The 24,565-nt window shown below is 39.9% G+C and overlaps 1 protein-coding gene across 1 annotated transcript in view; it reads right to left on the bottom strand.

Moving 5' to 3' along the window:
- The window catches only part of FSIP1 (fibrous sheath interacting protein 1), a 213,529-nt gene that overhangs the window by 7,713 nt on the left and 181,251 nt on the right, over positions 1–24,565 (bottom strand). Inside the window, exon 10 of the mRNA XM_032623071.1 lies at positions 8,881–9,391. Coding sequence (XP_032478962.1) covers positions 8,881–9,391 — 511 coding nt within the window. The remainder of the gene's footprint in view (positions 1–8,880; positions 9,392–24,565) is intronic.

Raw genomic sequence — 24,565 nt, 5'->3', positions numbered from 1 at the left:
TCATACACAGGACCAGTTCTAGCCCCTATATCTACAGCCCCACCCCCTACCAAGGGGATAGCTGCCGGAAAACCCTGAGGAAAAATATGACTTGGGTTGACCTCAATCCAGCTCTCCCACCCAAGGCAATAATACATGCAGCCCACACAGGGATGTTCCCACATAATAACCCCCCTTTAAGAACACAATCAGTAACTGCTTTACCTAAATTCACAGAAGCAGAGAAAGTCAAGTAAAATGAAAAGGCAGAGGAACTACTCTCAATTGAAAGACAGAGAAAAACCCTGAAAAAATAAGTAATAAAATAGTAATAAACAATTTACCAGATAAAGAATTCAAAACATTCATAATAATAAGGTTAACTGAATTAGGGAAAAGGATTGATATAAACAGTGAACATTTTAACAAGGAAAATATAACAAAGACCCAATCAGAAATGAATGATCCAATAGCTGAAATAAAAAACACACTAGAAAGAATGAATAGCAGATTAAGTGATACAGAAGAATGAATAAGTGATCTGGAAGATAAAATAATGGAAATCACCCAATCAGACCAGCAGACAGAAAAACTAATTTTAAAAAATAAAAGCAATTTAAGAGATCCCTGAGATAACATTAAGCATACCTACACTCACATTATAGAAGTCCCAAAAGGAGAACAGAGACAGAAGGGGATAGAAAATGGATTTGAGGAAATTATGGCTGAAAACTTCACAAAACTGAAGAAGGAAACAGATATCCAAGTACAGGAAACTCAGAGAGTCCCAAACAAGATGAACCCAAACAGACTCACACCAAGGCATATCATAATTAAAATGACAAAAGTTAAAGAGAGAATTCTAAAAGCAGCAAGAGAAAAACAAAGAGCTATATAAAAGGGAATTCCCATAAAGCCATCAGCTGATTTTTCTGCAGAAGCGTTGCAGGCCAGAGGGGAGTGGCATGATATATTCAAAGTGCTGAAAGGGAAAAACCTGCAACCTAGGATACTCTATCCAGCAAGATTACCACTTAGAATAGAAGAGATAAAGAAGTTCTCAGACAAGCAAAAACTAAAAGAACTCAGCAATACTAAACCTACCCTGAAAGAAATATTCAAGGGTCTCCTGTAATTGGAAAAGAATAAAGAATCTATAGGAAAGGGAAAATCCCACTAGGAAAGGCAAATATATAGCAAGGATTGAGGATCAACCACTTAAAAAGCCAGTATGTAGATTAAAAGACAAAATATTGTAAAAGCAACTATAACTACAACAAACAGATAAGGGATGCATGAAGATGTAAAATAGGACATGAAAAACACAAAATGTGAGGGAGTGAAAAATGTAGATCATTTAGAATGTGTTTGAACTTAAATGACAGCCAGTTTCAAACAAGTACATATAATTATAGATCAACATATATGAACCCCATGGTAACCACAAATCAAAAACCTAAAATAGATACATAAAAACTAAAAGTAAAGGAACACAAGTATACTATTAAACAAAACCATCAAACCACAAGGGAAGAAACAAAAAGAAGTAATAAACAGAGAAGAAAACAAGTAATAAAATGGCAATAAGTACATACCTACCAATAATTACCTTAAATGTCACTGGACTAAATGCTCCCATCAAAAGACATAGCGTGGCTGACTGGGAAAAAAAACAAAAAATAAAAAAACAAGACCCTTCAATACGCTGCCTACAAAAGACCTACTTCAGGGCTGAAGATACACACAGACTGAAAGTTAGGCAATAGAAAAAGGTATTTAATAAAACAGAAATGAAAAGAAAGTAGGGATAGCAATACTCATATCAGACCAAACTTTAAAACAAAGCCTATAACAAAAGGGCATTATATAATGATAAAATACAAGAAGAGAATGGTACACTTATTAACATACAGGCACTCAATACAGGAGCACCTAAATATATAAAGCAAATTCTAATAGATATAAATGGGATAAATTGGCAATAATACATTAATAGTAGAAGACTTTAACACCTCACTTACTATAATGGATGTATCATTGAGACATAAAATCAATGAGGCAACAGTGGTCTTATGATACAATAGACCAGTTGGATTTAATAGGTATCTACAGGACAGTACATCCAAAAACAGCAGAATACACATTCTTTTCAAGTGCACATGCTAGGCCACATGCTAGGCCACAAAACAAGTCTCAACACGTTTAAGATGACAGAAAGTGTATCAAGCATTTTTTCTGACCACAACAGTATGAAACTAGATATCAATTACAAAAAGAAAAATGGGAAAAGAACAAACATGTGAAGACTAAACACCATGCTACTAAAAAAACCAATGGGTCAAAAAAACCCCAAAAAAACCCAATGGGTCAATGAAGAAATCAAAGAGGAAATCAGAAAATACCTCAAGACAAATGAACATGGAAACATAACACTCCAAAATCTACAGGATGCAGCAAAAGCATTTCCAAGAGGGAAGTTCATAGAGATACAGGCCTTTATCAAGAAATAAGAAAAATCTCAAATAAACAACATAACCTATCACCTAAAAGAATTAGAAAAAAAAAGAACAAACAAGGCCCAAAGTCAGCAGAAGGAAGGATATAATAAAGGATTTATAAATTGAAGGATTTATTTCAAAGAGGAAATAAATAAAATAGAGACCCCAAAAATAGAAAATATCAATGAAAACAGGAGCTGTTTTCTTTTGTAAAGGTAAACAAAATTGATAAAACTTTAGCTACATTCACCAAGAAGAAAAGAGGAGAGGACCCAAATAAAATAAGAAATAAAAGACAAGAAAAGCAACGGATACCACAGAGATACAAAAAATCAGAATAGAATACTATGACCAATTATATGCCAACAAACTGGACAACCTAGAAGAAATGGACAAATTTCTAGAAACATACAGCCTTCCAAGACTGACTCACAAAGAAACAGACAATTTGAACAAACCTGTCACTAGTAGTGAAATTGAATTTGTAATAAAAAAAAAACTTCCCAGCAAACAGAAGTCCAGGACCAGATAGCTTCATGGGTAAATTCTACCAAACATATAAAGAAGAACTAGTACCCATCCTTCTCAAACTATTCCAAAAAATTGAAATGGATGAAACACGCCCAAATTCATGCTACAAGGCCACCATTACCCTGATACCAAAACCAGACAAAGATACTACAAAAAAAGAAAATTACAGGCCAATATCTTTGATAAATATAGATGTAAAAATCCTCAGTGAAATATTATCAAACCAAATCCAACAGTATACAAAAAGGATCATACACCATGATCAAGTAGGATTTATCCCAGGGATTCAAGGATGGTTCAATATCTGCAAATCAATCAATGTGAAACACCACACTAACAAAAGAAAAGATAAAATTACATGATTATCTCAATAGACACAGAAAAAGCACTTGACAAAATTCATCATTCATTCATGAAAAAACTCTCATCCAAGTGGCTCTAGGGGGAACATATCTCAACATAATAAAGGCCATTTATGACAAACACATAGCTAACATCATACTCAACAGAGAAAAGTTAAAAGCCTTTCCTCTAAATTCAAGAACAAGATAAGGTTGCCCACTCTTGAAACTTCTATCTAACATAGTATCGGAAGTACTAGCCACAGCAATCAGACAATAAAAAGAAATAAAAGGCACAGAAATTGAAAGGGGAGAAGTGAAACTGTCACTATTTGCAGATGACATGATACTTTAATATAGAAAACCCTAAAGTCTCTACCCAAAAGCCATTAGAACTAATAAATGAATTCAGCAAGGTAGATGATACAAGATTAATATACAGAAATCTATTGCTTTTCCATACACTAATAATGAACTATCAGAAAAAAAGTTTTCCCTTTTTAAACCAATCTCTTTTAAAATCACATCAAAAACAATAAAATACCTAGGAATAAATTTAACGAAGGAGGTTGAAGACCTATACTGTGAAAACTATAAAACATTGATAAAGGAAATTGAAGATGATACAAAGAAATGGTAAAATAGCCTGTGCTCTTGGATTAGAAGAATTAATATTGTTAAAATGTCCATACTACCCAAAGCAATCTACAGATTTGATGCAATCCCTATCAAAATACCCATGACATTTCACACAACTGGAACAAATAATCCTAAAATTCAGATGGAACAACAAAAGACCCCAAATTGCCAAAGAAATCTTGAGGAAAAAAAGGACAAAGCAGGAGGTACCACCCTCAGACTTCAAACTATACTACAAAGCTACAGTAATCAAAACAGCATGGTACAAAAAACAGGTACATAGATCAACGGAACAGAACAGGGAGCCCAGAAATAAAACCACACACTTATGTTCAATTAACCTATGACCTAGGAGGCAAGAATATACAATGGAGAAAAGACAGTCTCTTCAAGAAGTGGTGCTGGGGAAACTGGGCAGTTACAAGTAAAAGAATGAGATCACAATATTTCCTCACACCATATACAAAAATAAACTCAAAATAGATTAAAGACCTAAACGTAAGACCTGAAACCATAAAATTCCTAGAAGACAACATAGGTATAACATTCTTTGACATAAATTGTAGCAAAAATTTTTTGGACCTTTCTCCAAAGACAAAAGAAATAAAAGCAAAAATAAACAAATTGGACCTAATTAAACTTAAAAGCTTTTGCACAACAAAGGAAACCATCAACAAAACAAAAAGACAACCTACAGAATGGGAGAAAATATTTGCAAATGATATGACTGACGAAAGGTTAATATCAAAAAATACATAACCAGAGCTTCCCTGGTGGCGCAGTGCTTGGGAGTCCACCTGCCCATGCAGGGGACACTTGTTCATGCCCCGGTCCAGGAAGATCCCACATGCCGCAGAGCGGCTGGACCCGTGGGCCATGGCCGCTGAGCCTGCGCGTCCGGAGCCTGTGCTCCGCAGCGGGAGAGGCCACAGCAGTGAGAGGCCCGCGTACCGCAAAAAAACACAAACAAAAACAAACAAAAAAATACATAAACAGGTCATACAACTCAACATCAAAAAAAACAAACGATGAGCAGAAGATCTGAATAGACATTTTTCCAAAGACGACATGCAGATGTCTTACAGGCACATGAAAAGATGTTCAACATCACTAATTATCAGAGAAATGCAAATCAAAACAAAATGGGATATCACCTTACACCTGTCAGAATGGCTATCATCAAAAAGCCTACAAATAACAAATGTTGGAGAGGATGTGGAGAAAAGGAAACCCTTGTACACTGTTGATGCGAATGTAAATTGCTGCAGCCATTATGGAAAACAGTACAGAGGTTCCTCAAAAAACTAAAAATAGAACTGCCAAATGACCCAGCAATTCCCTCCTGGGTCTATACCCAGAAAAAATGAAAACACTAATTCGAAGATACAGGTACCCCAATGTTCATAATAGCACTATTTACAATAGCCAAAATATGGAAGCCACCCAAGTGTCCATCAACAGACAAATAGATAAGAAGTGTTATAAATATATATACACAATGGAATATTACACAGCCATAAAAAGTATAAAATTCTGCCATTTGCAGCAATGTGGATGGACCTAGAGAATATTATGCTTGGTGAAATAAGTCAGACAAAGAAAGACAAATATTGTATGATATCACTTACATGTGGAACCTAAAAAATAATACAAATGAATGTATATAGCAAAACAGAAAGTGACTCACAGATATAGAAAAGAAACTAGTGGTTACCAGAGGGGAAAGGGAAGAGGGGAGGGGTAAATTAGGGCTATGGGATTAAGAGATATAAAATACTCTGTATAAAATAGATAAGCAACAAGGATATATTGTATAGCACAAGGAATTGTAGCCATTATCTTGTAATAACTACTAATGGAGTATAATCTGTAAAAATATTGAATCACTATGCTGTACACCTATAACCAATGTGATCTTGTACATCAACTGTATTTCCAAAAAAAAAAAACCAAAATGAGGTACTTCACACTAGAAACTTTTAAAACATCTGTGAAGCAAATCCTTATTTTCAATACCACAATTGAAACTGGTCCTCAATGTCACTAGGCTTGGTCCCTTTTGAAGTTTTATCTGACTCTGCCTTTTAGAAGCAGAATTTTAATATTTGTAACAGACTCAGTTCATCAAGGAAAAGAAAACTACATATCAACAATATTTGCTATTTAAAGAGAAAATGATAAATGGTTCTATTTTCTTCCTCTATGCTTACAGAAATCTCAACTGACTCATATTCACACATATCTGTTTCCTGAGAAAGAGAGGGAATATAATGTAACACCTGAACACACTGCAATTTCTCATTACATCTTTAAAGGGCTTTTTGCCAAGAAAACTGGTTTAGCATGTTCATTTTTGATGTTTTGGTGTTCATTTTTGCATAAAGTACATAATGTCCAATTTAGTATTTTAGAATAAACTGATTAGCAAGTTATTTTAATAACTGTAAATGCTGAGGTTAGTAAAAGAAAAACTCCAGCTTCAGATAGGCTGACCTGCTCTCAAAATAATAATGTAGGACCTATTCCTTAAGGTTTATTATGTAATAAACAGAAAGTAAAATTGGTTCATATATTCACATCTATGCCATCTTAAGCCTCCATACTCACAGGGTCATTTTAATCAAACATTAGGATTATCTAGCACCATCAGAGGCATGTTTTCTGAAGTGATAGGTAAGCCACCATAGCTTCTTTCCATTAAGTCACATTAAGTTCTAGTTCATTCCATCTTTCCATGTTCTACTCAGTGACAAATATACATCAGTGTGACTGCCATTCACATGGAAGTAAAGTTATATCTTAGCAAAATGCTGTTCCAAAGCCCTATACACTGACTCCACGGGAATGAGACCTCATAGACAGTAAATCATCATACCCAACTGAGTAAGTCTGATTACAGTAGACAAAGGGGAAATGCAGATACTTTGTTTCTACTAAAAACCTTCTGTCCAAAAAGAAAGAAAGAAAATCTTCTGTCCAAAAAGAAAAGAAAATACAAAAAGAAAGAAAGAAAAAGAGTAGAACAAAGTTCTCATGGCGTATTTATTAAATGAAGATCTTGGTGGGAGAAGGCAGACCACACTCATTTAATTGAATTGCATGTTGTAAGTGAACTCTGCTGCTAGGTAAAAACTGTATAGCTTGTGGAATTTTACCACAAGAAAAAAAGAAAAAGGTTCCAAATCTTTATATAGAATGTGAGGCTTGCATAATTCTTAAGCAATACCACCTGCTTTCATTCATAATGCAAAGAATAAATGTGAACCATACTTTCAGTGCATTATTCTAAAACTGGATAATTTAAATTCCTTTATTTATTAAACAGGCACTTGATTTAAGGCAGCACTTTGGACATCATAGAAGATGTAGCAATGAATCAGAAGATAGGACCCCTGTCATCAAAAAGGTTACACAATTCTAAGGGAGAAAAAGTGTGGGTGTGTGTGCCAAATGATGTCAAGAGAGTGTGTGTAAAATGATGTGATCAATACCCTTGGACATTCAGAAGAGAAGTAAGACTTTTAAAAGAGAAAATGAGGGAAGGTTACCTTCAGAGAGGATAGGGTTAGAATTTAACTACTATTGAAGGGATACCTGAACAAGCCTGAGAAGAAAGGGGCCTGAGCAACATGGGAAAGCACTGGGAATCCTGAGCCCAGATCAGTTACAACCTGAGTAACATTTAGGGCACTAGATAGAGATTGATTTCAAAGGGAACTGCAGGTCAGAGTGTGGAGGCCTTGAACAGCAGGCCTGTTCAAGAATTCAGATTTCATTCAATAGGCGGAGGAGAGCCATAGAAGCTTTTTAAGCTGGGAAGTATGTTTATCAAAGTTGTACTTTGGGGGAATTAGTTTAGGTGGTTGACAATGGCAGGAGGAGAGGAGAGACCAGAGGCAGGGAGGCCTGATCAGGTTATCGCATTGGTCCAGTTGTGGTAGGAAGAGCAAGGGAGGGATGGACATGGGAGACACTGCAGGAGCAGAACAAACAAGATTGGAAGATTGGAAGTGGGAAGCAAGAGAGAGAGAAGATTCAATGATGACTTAGATTTGAAGCCTGGGTGGTTGAGGTAACAGAAGTCAAGAGGACAATCTGAGTTGAGAGGGAAGAATGAGGAAATCAGTTTGAGGCCATATCTAGATGGCAGTTAGAAATACAGGGCTGAGGAGTTAGTTCAAAATTAGTAGATTATAGATTTAATAGGTAATAGATATAGATTTAATAGACAATATATTTTAGAGTAATCTACACGAGAGGAAAAGCTGAAGCTATTTAAATAGACTCAACAAATACAACACAGACTATGTTAGACTTCTAACATAAATAAATAATTGAATATTTGTTTATATCAAAAAAACTGCCCATAGTACTTGTATCCTGTACCATTGTACCAGTGTAAGATGCAACACTGGTTCAAAATTAAAACGAAAAACAAAAAACCTGACACTATACAAGTAGCTGGGATGGGAAGTTTGCGTACAGAAACGAACAAAACCACAATGATATATGGCATTTTACAAATTCATTCCTTGGAACAAATTTTCATCACTGAAATTTGGAAGTTAAAATACTAAGCAAATCTACTCAAATTATTTGTATCCATTCAAACTAATTTCTCTTTTCCTCTGAAATCAACATTGTTTTCTGGATAACCATCAAGAATATGTATTAGCTACCATTAAGAATAATGCATTTCATAAGAGTACTAATCTCTATCTTGATATGAACATTAATAAATACATTCATATGTTAGAATGCTCTTAATTGACCCCATTTGTGACTTTCAAGCATACCTCCTTATCTACTGATCCTACTCTACTTTAAACTATACTACCTTTATATTGAAGTGTTTAGTAAGGATTATTTTCAGTGTATTCTCCAAGCCTCACCTGGTCTGGGTTTCTCTGGAGGGCTGAGTTTCAGATGTTGGTCTTCGGATGAAAGGCTCACATTGATGCCACACAGTGGATCATCCAAGAAAGAGGGTCTTTTCAGTCTCCCAATGCCAAGAGTCTTTGACATAAAATAGTCTTTTGTGTCACCAATAACCTTGTCCTCAGAAAGCTGGAGGCATTTCATATTCTTTGCTTCAACGACAAGAGCTTCTGACATAAAATGCCCAGTCGAGGCTTTGGTGAGATAGTAGCCTCTAGATGTTTCACTTTCGGCATTCTCAGGCATATTTGCGTCTTCCACCTCAGTGCTTTTGACCTTTGTTTTTGACCCATCTAGTGACTCAGAGAGAATAGATCTGGAAAGCTGGGGCAACTCAGGTGTTATATCCTCAATGTCTTTCTTTTTTCCTTCTGAAGACAGTCTAATCATGGATTTTTGTTTAAGTGTGCATTCATCCAGAAGACACCTTAACTGTTCCTCAGAGAGAAGTGATGTTGAATCTAACTGGTGAAATAAACCAAAAGTTTTCATAGTCAATTGATTAAGTAAACACATTTAACTTTGGTAAGCTTCCAGTAGTACAGTATAAATGCAAGTAACAGGACATCTTTCACTCAAAACACCCAAATAACAAAACCATTCATATTAAAGTATCCAAAATTGCAGGGGAAATGTACAACATGCCTAGAGAATAAGTTTAGAATCAATCACACATACTAAAATCCAGAGAAAAGTCCCACAACACTGATGGAAATGAACTGCAGCACCAAATTAACCACTAACACTCCCTCTACACGTAGAAGTACCTTGAGCTGAAATGAAGATATTAGAAAAGCACCTTTGATTTTATCAGTCTTGGGGCATCAAAACAGGGTAGTAAGTAACCAGCTCTTTGATAAATAGCCAGGAATCCTGCCATAATCTCCAGTAGGTGTTTCTCTGTTCCCACTACTCCTTGGTGTAAACCCTATCACCACCCAATTCCTATATTAGGCAAACAGGGCAGATTCACCTGCCCCTGGGGATTCACCACTCCTATGTCTGTCTACAACTTTCAGTGGACAATACTACCAAAGACAGAAAAGGAAGAGTGAAGGGGTGGTGCATCCTGAGATGTGTAGTTGCTTCAATGTTACAGGCCTAGACAGAGGCCAGGGACATTCCAATAGCAGTGCATTCTGGGAAGAGGATTTGATCATACACATTTAATCTCCGCTTGTAGATGTTATCAGGGCTGATTGTTTCAACCAAGATCTTAAGGATTTAAAAATATTTCTTCTATTCCAGTGATGCTCTCAGGAAATAAATCAAACAGAAGTATAGAGCTATGTTCTATAAGAATTCAACTGAACAGCATGCCACCTGAATTGCAACAATGTCAAAAAGAACGTGATTGAAATATATTGAAAGACACTGAAAAAAATTTCTCCTTCTTTAAAGAATCAGCACTGTCCCTGATTTACATGGTGGATTATCTAGGACAACACTAATCCTCCTTCACAGGGGAATGAATTATCTGAAAACAAGAAATTCCCATAAGAAAACCTAATCATGAATTGTAATCGCCTTAATTTCTACTTCAGTAAATTAAAACAATGCTGTTGGTCTACTTTGTAGGACACAGTAAGAATTAACCAAATATTCTGCATGTATAAAGTATTGGGGCGGAGCTGTTATTAGAACTAGTATATTTAATTCCCCATTACTGTGCAATGCTTCTAATGCAGCTAACAAAAAGTAGTACATTAAACAAATTTTGTATCATGCTTTTAAAAAATATTATGTGTTTTAAAATTATATTTAACTTCCATATATTAAAAACCAGTTTTCATAGTGGCGAGTACCATTATGAGTTTGAGAGTAACAAGAAACTGTCTGGGAATATATTCTTAATAATCATCTGGGATTCAAAATTCAGGTAAATCACCCTAAGGTTAATATGCACGTCAAAAACAATAGGTTGAATTACATATTAGCAAATCCTACTTTTAATCACTAGACATTTCATGCATCCAGATGCATAGGAGCATTCCCTTCACCCTACTATGTAAATGTAGTCAACTAGAAAATGAAGGCAGCCCTTATACGGTACTAGATAACTAAAATATACTTTCAAAATCTGCATATATAAAATTCCTTATAATGAGTAAACCATTCCCTAGGATTTAGAAACCGTCCACTGAGTGTCATCCTCAGCAAACATCCAAACCAAAGGCTTAACATATGAAATTTCCAGACCCTAGAAAAAAATCAGTCCATACTAGAGCAAGAGGGTGAAGGATTATGGAAGGAGGTCTCTGAGAGGGGTGGGGAATAAAAGAGGGGGAGGTGGAAGATGGGTAGATCATCTGATATGTTTGCTCATGTCCCCAAATAATATTGGTAGGATAGATGCTTGGAAGTTCTGAAGACATATTTAGCTAGACACACAGAAATTTAAGTAAAAGGAAAAATAAAGCAATTATGAACTCTGGGGAAAACAGAAAGCTCGTTTTTCAGATAGATAACAGAAAATTAAGCAAAAGAAAATAAGATAATTATTAACTCTATGACAAACAAAAAAGTTGTACAAGAAAGGATACTATAGTATACTACTTGCTTTTGCTGTAAATGATGCTTTCACAGTCATCATAATATAAATAGTGATGACTGGGATAACCAAAAATTGTGATTTAACTATTTTGGAGAAGTGGTAGGAGAGAGAAGGAATGTTTGGAGTAACAATGTGAAACCCTTGGCTATAATTATAGGAAGTCAATATATAATTGATATAACAATACAGTACCATCATATTATTGATATGAAATGTTAGGTCATTGTAAGTTGATATAAAACTGATCAATTAGGAAGGCAAGCTATTAAGAAATAATATAGAGTTAAAGCAGGGGAAACCTTCTAAAGGAATTAAAAGGGGTTGACTCTGGAGAGCAAAACTAAGAAATGGGGAAGCATGGGCAAGGAGCTATCATTTTTGTTTAAAACATTTTAACACAACTATTTATTTTATTACTATAAGAAAAATTAAAATTAACTTAAAATAAAATATAAAAGTGATTTAAATGCATTCAAAAATTTTAAATAAAATTAATTTAAAAATAAATATCTGGGGCTTCCCTGGTGGCACAGTGGTTAAAAATCCACCTGCCAATGCAGGGGACACAGATTTGAGCCCTGGTCCAGGAAGATCCCACATGCCGCAGAGCAACTAAGCCCGTGCGCCACAACAACTGAGCCTGCGCTCTAGAGCCCGTGAGGCACAACTACTGAGCCCGCGTGCTACAACTACTGAAGCCCGTGCGCCTAGAGCCCGTGCTCCACAACAAGAGAAGCCACCACAATGAGAAGCCCACGCACCCCAATGAAGAGTAGACCCCCACTCACCTCAACTAGAGAAAGCCCGCGCACAGCAATGAAGGCCCGATGCAGCCATAAATAAATAAAATTATTTTTTAAAAATAAATAAAAAAAATAAAACTCTGGAATATTAAAATGAAATTCCCAACTGGCTATATCTTTGGGCATCAGAAGCAGATCCAGGTTTCATGGAGCCTGAAGTTTATGTAATATTTGGAGCAGGGGAGGGTACTTCTTTAAGAAAAAGAATACAAAATTACAAAATAGAAAATAGGTATAAAGTGAGGTTTTCTTCTTTGGAATGTGAAAAAGATCACAAAAAATTAATGGGGGAAACATCAAGTCCATCTCTTACACTATCTCTTAGGTCATTTACCAGAAATGCTTATGTTTCCTGACTGCAACCTTGCTTCCTCTCCCCACTCAAGGTTTCATACAAGAGAGGGCCCCTGAAGCTTAAGCTTCACTGGTTTCACAGTAAATCTTCTGGGTGCTCAAGATAAGCGTAACACGTTTGAGTCTGTATGTACACAGAAATAAGCTCAACTACAATAACCCCAATCCTCTGGGGAAGCAGCCCAATGGGAAAGAAAACAAAAGACTAGAACTTGGGCTTCAGTTCAAGCTTTGCCACCTTGTGCGTATCACCTAAGGGGCCCATTTACTGCAGGTGTGAAATAAGGAATTGAAGAAGATGATCTCTACATTAACTTGTAGCTCTAAAATTGTTTTTTATGAATAAACTACTCTAAAAATTAAAAATACACATTAGAATAAGCTGTTCTATTGCACCTCAGAATGTCACCTGGGTAGAATTTATGAAAACAATAACAAAAAGAGAACTTTTATTTCTTTAATTTCTTCACAATACCATCTTGAACTCAAAACATAACTAAAAAATTCTCTGGTCTCAAACATTGTAAGTACAAGTAAACCAAGTATATTAAGCTCTCAAATTAAATTAATTTCATTACAGTGTTTCTGGTGGTAAGACATCAGAACCTTCAAACACAAGCCATCTTTCTCATCTTTTGATTCCTGCAGAGCCTTGCCCACTAGTAACATGCTCAGTAAATCAGTGTTGTGGAAGGTGCTGAGTGTTTTGAAATGGCTAAGTACTACATTAATATAAGTTATTTACAAATGCGGAACTGGGCTAAATGGGGCTTATCACAAACATCCCTAATGACCCTTGATAGGTCCGGGGCCATAACCCACACCTTTCAACCAGATTGCCTTGAAACTCTGAACTAATTAAGCTCCGTATCTCAACGGACTGACTCACTGTGCAAGCACAGTCAAGTAACCATCTGTTTCAAGTCTTTACCTCAAAGTTTTCGTCTTTCATGCCAGCTCTAATTTCCAGTATTTCATAAACAAGTTATTATTCATGCTATTCCTGTCGTTCGTGAAATTCATCATAGTGCATCTCAGTCTTCATTTTTCCAGACCAGAGCCCAATCTATTTTCTCTCCTTCTATGAAAGCCCCTCTTTTCCCATCCTCATTTAAATAGTCTTTTTTATGGATCTTCTTTCTCTTGTTTTAGCCAAAACACACACACTCTGTAGTCACAGAGTAAATGTATCGGATTTTCTCATCAGGAAAAAACTATAGAACACTGTGGTGTTAGTTCTCATGCATCTTGCTGGTCTTGTGGCACCCCAGGTGATGTCGTACAGAATAATAAAAAACTAGCATTTACTAAGCACCTACTTTGGCCAGATACTGCCCTATGCATCTTACATGTATCAATTCCTTTAATCTCCATAACAAGCCTATGCAGTAGATCTACTGTTATTCCCATTTTATAGACGAAGAACTGAGGCAATGAGAAATTAAGTAATCCGTCCTTGGTCCATACAACTACTAGGTGGTGGGACTTGAATCCAGATAGTCTGGGTCCAGAGCTTATATGCCTTACATAGTCTCTCATTGTAAATGAGTTCTCCCTCTACCATTCTCTAAGTATCCTTTCCCAACTGACATTCCACTTGTCTGTCCATTCCCTCAGATATTAAAACTCTTCCTGTAGATTATTTCACTTAACTTTAGATTTTATTACCCCAACTACCTCAGCATCTTACACAGATTTACACAGTGTCCTCTACTTTCAGCTCACTTCAGGAAAAAAAAAAAAAGACAACCCCACCTCCATTCACAGGGTGCCCGACTTGCTTTATACTTCTCCACCCATATAAATACCAGTTTGGTGTAGGAGCTAAATCTGATGGGGAATGCAACTTGTAATTGCTGGTAAGGAATCACAGGCTGTGGATTACCTGACCTTCATCCCTGCCTCCCCTCCTATGCTATGTATGTGGAGTTTCCCCAGCATAAAAATCTCCACTCATTTGGTTACTGGATTTGTTGACAAGGCAATCAAGATTTTATGTCTCTGTGCAGATAACCAGAAAGTCAAGGTATTACAAACTAGCAAGAGGCAAATTTTGTCCTTTGATGTAAGCTTATGTCTGATGTTGGGGTTTTTTTTCCCCCACAAACACTAAGTTCCTAAAGACCCACCCTATAAAGCCAATACATTTATCACAAGTGAGAAAATGGTGGGAAAGCCGGAAGTCCTAAATGATTAACAGCAAGAGTGTGGATATAAATTGCTTTCAATGACATCAAGTTCTACTTTAAAATAAACAGCTAGAAAACACCCCACCCTTTGCTTAATTACCAATATATAAGTTTACAACTCTCTGTTGCCAAGCCACTGCTGGCAACACTTAAGCAGTAGTTTAGTCAAGGTTTTTTAGCCATTAGGGACAGAAATCCTTATCTCAAAAAAACCCCCCAAAACAGGGTAGGCTATGATGAACTCCTTTAGCTTTCGCTTGTCTAGAAATCTCTTCATCTCAGGCAGTAGAGGTGAGTGTTGATGTAGGATCTAAGAAGTCACCTCATGGATACCAATAAGCAGGAAATGAAGTATCAACCGGGCTGTTGGGGTCTGGAGATGAGAAGCCCCCAGGAACCAAAGTCATGTGCTTCATCGTTTCTCTTACTGAGTCCCTGTGGTCTCTTAACTCACTGCTTGTCTGATGCATGCTCCTCTCCGCAAACCAGCTTTCTTCTGCTTATTAAAGGTTTCTGCTCTCTCACAACCTCAGCTTGCCCAGGTAGCATGAGTTAACTCTGGTCTGCAATCAGCATGACATTAAGAGTCTGTCACCCACCAATTGAGTGACAAGTGGTCTCTATGTCTATTAGCTCAAATTTTCAAGCAAGATAACCTGGTTGGTCACTGACCAAATTGACGGACTGAAATGTCAGTTTCAAGTGTTTACCACTAGTCCAATCACCTGTGGTGAGGGTCACATAGTATGAACTTGGCCACTCAAGTCCATGCTTTTGGATAAGGGGGATTTCCAAAGAAGAAGGCATTAGCAGAGCAGGGACCCCAAAATAAATCTACCACATTGCTAAACTAGAATTGCTATTAAGTACAATAACCAATAGAAGGGACCTGACACTTTAATGAAGTTTTATAGCCAACTAAAGGATTAAGAATCAAGGAGTTGCCAAACTTCACCTATCTCATTCAGGTCTGAGCACTCACTGAATAGCTAACTGAGATATAAAAGTAGAATTCCTTGTCAGAAAATATTCACTTGTAGATAGAATGGTAAGACTCCAGGTGGACTACAGAACAGCACTCTCAAGTCAATGTGCTCCTAATCAGCTCATGTGGGCTCACAGAGTCACAGCACTTGTGGTTCTTAAGAGTAAACAAGTCTGAAAATGATGGAGGTAAGCGATTAGTGTTCCTCTGAATGTCTGCATCAACAAGGATACACTGCCAAGGACTCACAGAAGGAATAGGCTTATTCATCCTTCCCCCTCCTTAGCTCCTTCCCTCCCTATCCTATTCTTCGCCCTTCCTCTCTTACACTGAGGCTACCCCAGTCACACAGAGGCAAGTCTGGCAGGTACAATGCTCTTTCAGAGGCCACAGAGGTCCCCGCAGCCAGGCAAGATCTGGCATATTTTTACCCAGAATAGTCAGAGGTTGTTCAGCCAGAGGAGGCTCTGAACTCTAGTCAAAAGATCACTGCCAGAGAAACTATGTAAAACATTAGGAATAAGGGCTGAGGCCAGGTTGTAAACAGGAAAATGAGTCAGCCCCCAGGTCAGAAGCTGGAGGATCTGTGGATAGAATAACAGTGTGTGAAATAGGTCAAGATGAGCGGCTCTGAAGTGAGTTCATAAATGTCGTGATGGTATTGGAAGTCCGCTTTTATGCGGGGCCTGCCATGTCAAAGTAACCATGTAGCAGCATAGGACACCCCCCTTGCCCAGGCCACCTATCTTCCCCGAATGACTAGGAGAGGCAGGGCTTGGAAGGGTTTGCCTGATGTGTTTGCTCCATGGAAAGGCTCCTGTGCCCGTGAGCATTCGGTGATGGTTCTTCCCAGCCTAGGTGCCAGAGCTGGTATCCATGACATCAGGCTTTCTGTTTCTAAGAGGATGAGAAGGGTGGGGATGCCAGCAGGATCCCAGTGTATAAAGGAAGGGTGGGCATGGATGGAGGATCTAGAAGCAGGGTATTGGGTCCTCCATTCCTCCAACTTGAAAAGGGGCCAGAACTCAGCTTAGTTGATGACATAGTCACAAGGGTGCAGATGAGCCTGGAGGACAGCTAGATCGACTTCACAACTTCGGTTTCTAAAAGAATGATGGGGGAAAAGGGCTCTCATTTTTCCATTCTGGGGGAAAATTATCATTGAGCATTGCCAGCAGCTGCTGTTTTTTTAGCAGTAGAGACAGCAGATCAACTTCAATCAGATTCCCCTTGTTCTGAGTGAGTCACTGGAATGGCCCTTCTGTAACCACATCTGTCACTTCCTTGCCAGAAACAAGGCTTGGCGTTCCAGCTCTGCAGCTGGAAGACGCCGGACACCCCTGTCCCACATTCTCCCAACCAAAACAAAGCTTAACCAGGAGGTTGTCAGAAATGAGGTGAGCAAGTTTGTACACAGAGCATTTCTTCTGGTCACAGGGGCTGGAACCCACCCACCTACCCACCCAGCCCCCACTCCCTGGGGAAATATATCCTGTATGTTACTGTTAGAACAACTAATTCTCACTGCTATGCAAGATGGCTAGTTTATCGGATAGTAACAGTTATGAAAATCATTTGCACCGTCTTCTCTACTCTCAGTTTGAAGTTTATTTTTACTATGTAGAGATAAGTTGGGTCAGAGGAGGTCATGATGGGGTCAGAGTCAAGAGAGCCACTAGCTATTTAAATGCTTAAACGTGGGCCAGAGTCCAGATCAAAGCTTCACCCTTTTGTCGGAGGTCAGCTGGGAGATGAGTCAAGTTAGAGCGATATGGTATCATCAGAAGAGATAACCTACAAGGACCTACTGTAGAGCACAGGGAACTCTGCTCAGTACTCTGTAATAACCTAAATGGGGAAAGAATTTGAAAAAGAATAGATGCATGTATATGTCTAACTGAGTCACTTTGCTGTACACCTGAAATGAACACAACATTGTTAATCAACTCTACTCCAATATTAAAAACTAAACTAAACTAAAGAACCCCTGTATGCCCACAGGGCTGCAGAACTTTAAATACTTCTCTTGACATCATGTAAACTTCCCATTAAGGAGAAGGTGACCTCAGAACTCTGTCTCCAGGATCTTCAGCATGCGCTTTTCTGGGCTAGCCTAGAAGCAGTGGTTGCCGTGGTCACCACAGGACCATCCCCAACAAGGGCTCATTTAAGGTCAGGTCAGGCGAGGATATCCAACAGGTGTTAAGGAGGATAACTGATCACAACTCACACCCAGTCCTGGAGGACACGGAGGAGGCCACCTACTGGTGCTGAAACAAAGTGGAGATACGGCATGGCCTAAAAGGTAGTACCTGACCTCACACGGCCTGTCAAGGGATCGAACAAAGCCTCCAGGCTCTGACCAAGAGGACTTCTGCTTTCCAGAGACATGGGCCCTCGATTTGTGATCAGTGCCACATTCATCAGCTGCTCTGAGGACAACTCTTCTGCCTTTTTGCTGTGCAGCGTCTCACTATGGTAGCATTATCTAGACGGCCCCAATCAGAGAGAACCCTCAGCTGGACCCCACCTGTCGCCAAGCAGGACCCAAAGGGACCTTCCCAGAATAGGACTCCCCCACGCCCATGTCCTCCGCCCTGCCTTCTGTCTGTAGAGAAACTCTACCAAAGCGTAAGTTTAATCAGAGACATGAAAAAATGCAGAAGTTAAAGAAACAGGACCAAATAATAATAGTTTAGCCATTAAACAAAGTCAAGGACCTTTAGTTCCTCCTCAACGGGCTTTAGATAATACTCTGAGCTGTTTTGCAGGTACTGACGCTCCCACCAGATGGAGGAAGTGAACTGTGTGCTGCCACCAGATCCCAGATTGACCCCAGATCCCAGGATTGATTGGAACCACAAGACTGATGATGCTGACTTCCTATTACCTCACCTCCAACCAATCAGAAGAAGGTCCATTGAGCTGATCACACACCCCACAACCCCCCTCCCTCACCCTCTCTTTAAAACCCTTTCCCTGAATGCCTTTCGGGGAGTTCGGGTCTTTCAAGCACTAGCTGCCTGGACTCTTTGCTGGTGCCCTGCCACTAAAAACCGCACTTCCTTTGCCACAGCCTGGTGTCAGTTAGACTGGCTTTACTACGCAAGGGCGAGCAGACCCAAGTTTGGTTCAGTGACCACACCCACATAAGTGAGACCCCTCAGAGATGCCCAACGCTGGGAACTGGAAAAGGAAACTGAATATTTCCTTGAATGGACAAGAAGTTTTTTCCTAGCAGCACAGAACAAGGCCCAGGGGCCATGCTGCACTGGCATTCAAATGCTCCAACATGACCATACCCGGTTATCCATCACCAGAGCTGCGCACCTGCCTGCAAGCTGGGCTGAGTGATCTAACAAGGCTTGTGCTTGCCCCCAAAGCTGTGGATCCAGGTATTGCTATTGATGCCACTGCCACGCCCCTCCTGTCACCCTCAGGCACATCATGCCCCTCTTGCCCCTCATCCAGGACTTCCCTATGCTGCTGAGTTGTGACTTGATAATGAGGTAGTGAGATGCTCAGCTGGCCACTTCTAGGCTTGTGCAAATCAGTCAGCCCTTGGAGTAGACTTTGACCAAGAGGGGAGAGGAACAGTGAGTAAAATCCTTCCCCTTCCTCTCCTAGAAGGACTGCCCTGAAATGTAGTCCCCCATATGGATTCTCTCTGAAGGTGTCACCCCAACCATGGAACAATCAGCGTTGTCGCCCCCACCCCTACCCCCCCCCCCCCGCCATTTCTGCTTTTTCTGGTGTTGCTTTAGCCAATTAAGTGGCAGCCTGTGAGTTTCAGGCTCTGCTCTTCCAGACTGAGACAGTCACAGTAAAGCAAACAGCCTCCAAGTGCGGGCAGGGCTCTGGAAGTGGCAAGCTTGAGCTGCAACAGGGTGAGCCTGGGAGCACTGGGCCAAGCAGCTCCACCCCAGCCTCTATAAACTGGTCAAAGGCTCCCCAGGGCGGAGCTGGCTGCACGCAGACACTGCCAGAGCTATGGCCAGCACTGTCGAGATCCTATGAGGCAAAGTAATGCTTTAGGATCCTTGGGGCTCATGGCTTAATAGCTGGTTCCTACTGCCACTGCTAGACGGGAGCAGCAGAGCACTGCCCAAGGGATTGGCTCAAAGGAGAAAAGCCCTTGGAGGTCCTGGGAGGACATCCTGCCCAGGGCAGCCAGAGGGAGGTAGCAGAGCTGGAGGGATTATATGAATTGGAGCTAAGGGGAGACAGCCCAGGTCATAGCTTAGGTTTGAGTGTCAAGATAAACAGAAAAAAAAAAAAAAGATAAACACGAGGTGTAAAAGTGGCCATGGAATGGTGTTCCATACCAAGTCACATCCACTGCAAAGACAGAGGAGGTCTGCCTTCATTCTGGGCGGGCAGAGTTCAAGACCAGGCCGGAGCTCTAAAGAAAGTTAAACAGGAACAGACCCTACCCTGTCAGCAGCCACTGATGGATCAAAATGAAGGGCTGGGGAAGCCGTGCAAATACGTGACATTCCTCTACATCTTACATGCATCTCCAGCATCCTTTCTCCATGTTGTTTTCCCAGAGCCATTGATATATCATTTGGTAAAATGCCCCAAGTTAAGTGTTCCCTAGGCTGCATGTTATCTTTTTGAAAAACAACGAAAAACAAAAAACCCCAAAAAACAGAAACCCCCAGGTGGAGAGGAAATACCCTTAACAACAGCATAGAGTAGGAGATAGAGGCTGCCGTTTCTGAGTTTAAACCCCAGCTCTCTCACTCCTAGCTGTTTCCATTCCATATTGGGCAGGAGTATTTGATCTCTCAAAACTTCAAACGTCTAAACTGTAAAAGTGAAACAACAACTTGCTGACTCCTAACAACTGGTTGTGAGGAGTACTAACAACTAACAATATGCAAATGAGCATGAGATACATGCGTGAGGCTGCTAGCATCGCACCTGATGCAGAGCAGGGAGGATTTCAATCAATGCTGGAAACACCGGGAGGAACACTATGCTTGACTGAGAAGCAGTAGTGGCTAGATGACCCAGTTACAAAGTTATCGACTTAAGTCTGTATGTTCCAAGCTCCAGTGGCCCCTACCACTGAGGGTCTCTCTGGGGTACCAGGAATAGAGCTTTGCACATCAATGTCACAACTAACAATCTGCAATGAGTGAACTCTCCTGTATACTCTAATGGATTCATATGGGGCTACAGCAACCATCAGGATGCCAGGAGAGGACACACACGAGGGAAAGGTTGGAACATGAATCTTCGTCTTCCCCTGCAGGAAGCTTACGCTTCAGGGCAGATGCTATTAAGTCTTCAGTACCAGAAAGTACCATAGCAACCAAAAAGGACCAGAAAGGGGCTGGTTTCAAGACACTTTTATAATTGCTCAAAATAATCAATGTCAGGACTGAAGATGAATTTTGTGAAGCAGAGGAATGTAGGTGAAATGCATTTATTTCATGCCACAGGACACTTTTCCCTTTCACCAATGTCCCCTCCTTGCTCTGCTCCCTTCCCTAAGGCATCTGAAGACCCCATGCTGCCTCCTCAGCCCTCTCCGCCTGAGCACACACTCCTCAAAAAGTATACTCAATCCCCAAACCTTTTTTTTTTTTTTTTTTTTTTTTTGCGGTACGCGGCCCTCTCCACTGTTGTGGCCTCTCCCGCTGTGGAGCACAGGCTCTGACACGCAGGCTCAGTGGCCTTGGCTCACGGGCCCAGCCGCTCCACGGCATGTGGGATCTTCCCGGACCGGGGCACGAACCTGTGTCCCCTGCGTCAGCAGGCGGACTCTCAACCACTGCGCCACCAGGGAAGCCACCAAACCATTTTAAATGTCCCACTGCCCTCACATCAAAACCTTACCTGTTCTGAGATGTGTTTCCTCATTACTCTCCCTCAGACAAAGAGATCTAGGTCCATCTATAATCCTCCCAAGGAACAAGCTCAAATTTCACAGGAGCTTCTTCAAATCAGAATGACTTAGTCCAAGACATGATTCTACGAATGGGAATCTGGGCCCCACAGCTGGATGGTAGACGATATTTGAGAGATACCATTTTTAGCAGCCTCAGAGAAGCCATGTAGTGAGACCTAGTCTAGATCTACAAATGATTGGTCCTGTCAAATCTCATCAGATCTGATTTTCCTCTTGGGTGTAAAATCTCGCACCAGAGAGTTAACTCCACTTTTAACTTGTTAATCAAGGAGAGCTTTTTCTGGTTACAACAGATGATCTGTAGCTTTTCCCAGGGTTAAACAAGTGCTCCTGAAGCTTTACCCAGTCCTTAGACATGTATCTGAAACATCTAATTACCCCTGCATAGTCTGCATGGCACACAACGCCTGACGTCATTACATAAACATGAACCTCCTTACTAATATTGCTGCTCAGTGAACTGTCCTTTTACATTTGCCAGTCTGAAAGTGAAATCATGCTACCACTAAGAATAAGGATAGTATGCTGTGAACAATAACTGCCAAGTTTTGCTATGACCCAAAAATTGTGGGAGTTAAATTCTCTAAGAATTAAACAAAAAATCCACATACTGAACTGGATCCAAATTCATAAGGATCTAAATTGCTTGATGCATATTCTCTCTGAATTTAATTTTCCCTTCCACATAGAGCAAGAGGCTATATGAAAGGGATAACTCTTTCCACCTCCCTGGTTGTCAGGTCCTACATTAGGCAGGTGACCAAACCAGCCCTGGTCATTAGTTAGTTGCACTGGGGTTGGGATGTGGAGTTTGGGGTATGGATAGAGTTTATATAAAGTCCAAGGACCATCCACCATGTACCAAGAATGCTGACATACATTATTCCATTCCATTCTCCCAACTACCCAATGAGGAGAACTGGGAAATCATTCTCCACATTGAACAGATAAGGAAACTAAGGCTCAGAGAAATTAAGTTTCTTGGTCCAAGGCCCAGAAATAATAAAAACTGAAGCCAGAATGTAAATCCAGAGCTTTTCATACTCTTACTGTCTTCACACAGATGCTCAGAAGAGTTGGTTAAGCTCCATTTTCCAGGAGAGGTGCTCTGGCAGCAGCATGGTACCATGACATGCCCCCTCCACACTCTATTTTACATCTGAAAATGTTATAGAGCAGGACAGCCTAATAGAGCCCCTTCCACTTCATAAACTTGAAACAGAAGTATGAACAAGAGGCCCCTTCCACCGGCTGACAGCTGCCCCCTGCTTCCCCCAAACCTGGAGTGCCAGGTTATATCAGCACAGCACCCGCTACGTCCGCCTTCCCTGATAGATGTTAAGTTTCTCAAGACTGGGACGGGGTCCTCCCCATCTCTGTGTCACCATGTCTGTGGCACAAGAGAGACACAAGGCAAAGTTTTATTGGCTATACAAAACTTTTTTTGGGTGTTCCTCCACCTTCTACAGTGGCACTCACTCTATAAACTAAACTCAGTGGTCTCAGTCTGTCCTCCCAGGATACAGCCCAGCCCCTTCTCTCCCCCATGTCCTGTTCCCTCCGGACCCTACTCTCTCCATTTGGCTTTGGAAGGTAATGGTTTAATGGATTAATGAACCTTCACTGATTATTTGGGAAGACCAGATAACAATGCCTTAACTCCTAAAGAATTCCCAAACATTTCAGATGCCAGCAACGGTAGTCAGACAAATTGGCTGAAGGAAGAGGACACTTCTGGTCCTCTCTGTATCACCCTCCACAGGCAATGACTCACCCTAGCTGTGGATGCCCCCTCATCCCCACCAACTTCAGGAATTTAGTTCCACTGACCAAGGAAAAATGCTTCAGATTCACAAAAATTCCCAAGTGCAATAAAAAGCCTACACTCTGGACCTATGACTGTGATATTCACTATATGTTTGACATAGAGGTTTAATTTGGTCTGCCATGAAAATAGAACTGAATAATAATCACAGTCTTTGTGGTTAGGTTTAATTATGGAAATCTGCTCATGTACTTATACAGAAAGCCTCACAAGCATGGCAGAAAACCATTTCTTTTCATAAATATTTATAGGGAAAGAGCCTTCTGAAAAGGTTCTTTATTAGTAAATAAATACTTCAAATAAGCAAGGCAAAATAGGGTCCCCACCTTTCATAGGATATATTTTCTAATCATGTCATATTAACATTCTGTCTTTTGATTTCCAGTGATAGGCGAGGACAAGCTCCAACCTCTGCTCCAGGCTGGGGTGCTGAGTCACTTATTTAGAATGGAATATGCAGGGTATCAAGATGGACAAGTACAATCCATATTCAATGTGGTGGTATTGAAAACATCACCTAATTGAATATGTTAAAATATCCTGGCTGAAGAGATAGAAAAAAAAAAAAAGCAGTAGAAGCTTTATATCTTTGTACTTTCTGATTTTATGATATAGAAAATACTGTCCCTGGAAGTAAGACAAAATAATGAACAGCCTTTATCTCCTTTTAATCAAATTTCAAATTAATGTTTTAACTTCAAGTATGCATGGTAAAAACACAATTTCCCCTAAAGCAGTTAATAGTAATTAATTTAAGGATGATAGGCTGAAATACAAAATGCATTTGGAAAAAATGGAAACACAGGGAAGTAGATTCATATAAGTGCTTCCATTTGCTGTGTAAATTCCCTTACTATAATTACCATTTTTTAATGTCCAAAATCTTCCCCACATAGACCATCCTTGTAAAATGCCAAAACAACTAACTTAATAAATCTAGTTTTTTAATTATTAAAATACATTTTAGGGCTTCCCTGGTGGCGCAGTGGTTGAGAGTCCGCCTGCCAAC

This window comes from Phocoena sinus, chromosome 2 (assembly GCF_008692025.1).
Source record: "Phocoena sinus isolate mPhoSin1 chromosome 2, mPhoSin1.pri, whole genome shotgun sequence".
NCBI lineage: Eukaryota > Metazoa > Chordata > Mammalia > Artiodactyla > Phocoenidae > Phocoena > Phocoena sinus.
The sequence above is the reverse complement of the archived record's forward strand: the minus strand, read 5'-3'. Positions and strand labels throughout refer to the sequence as shown.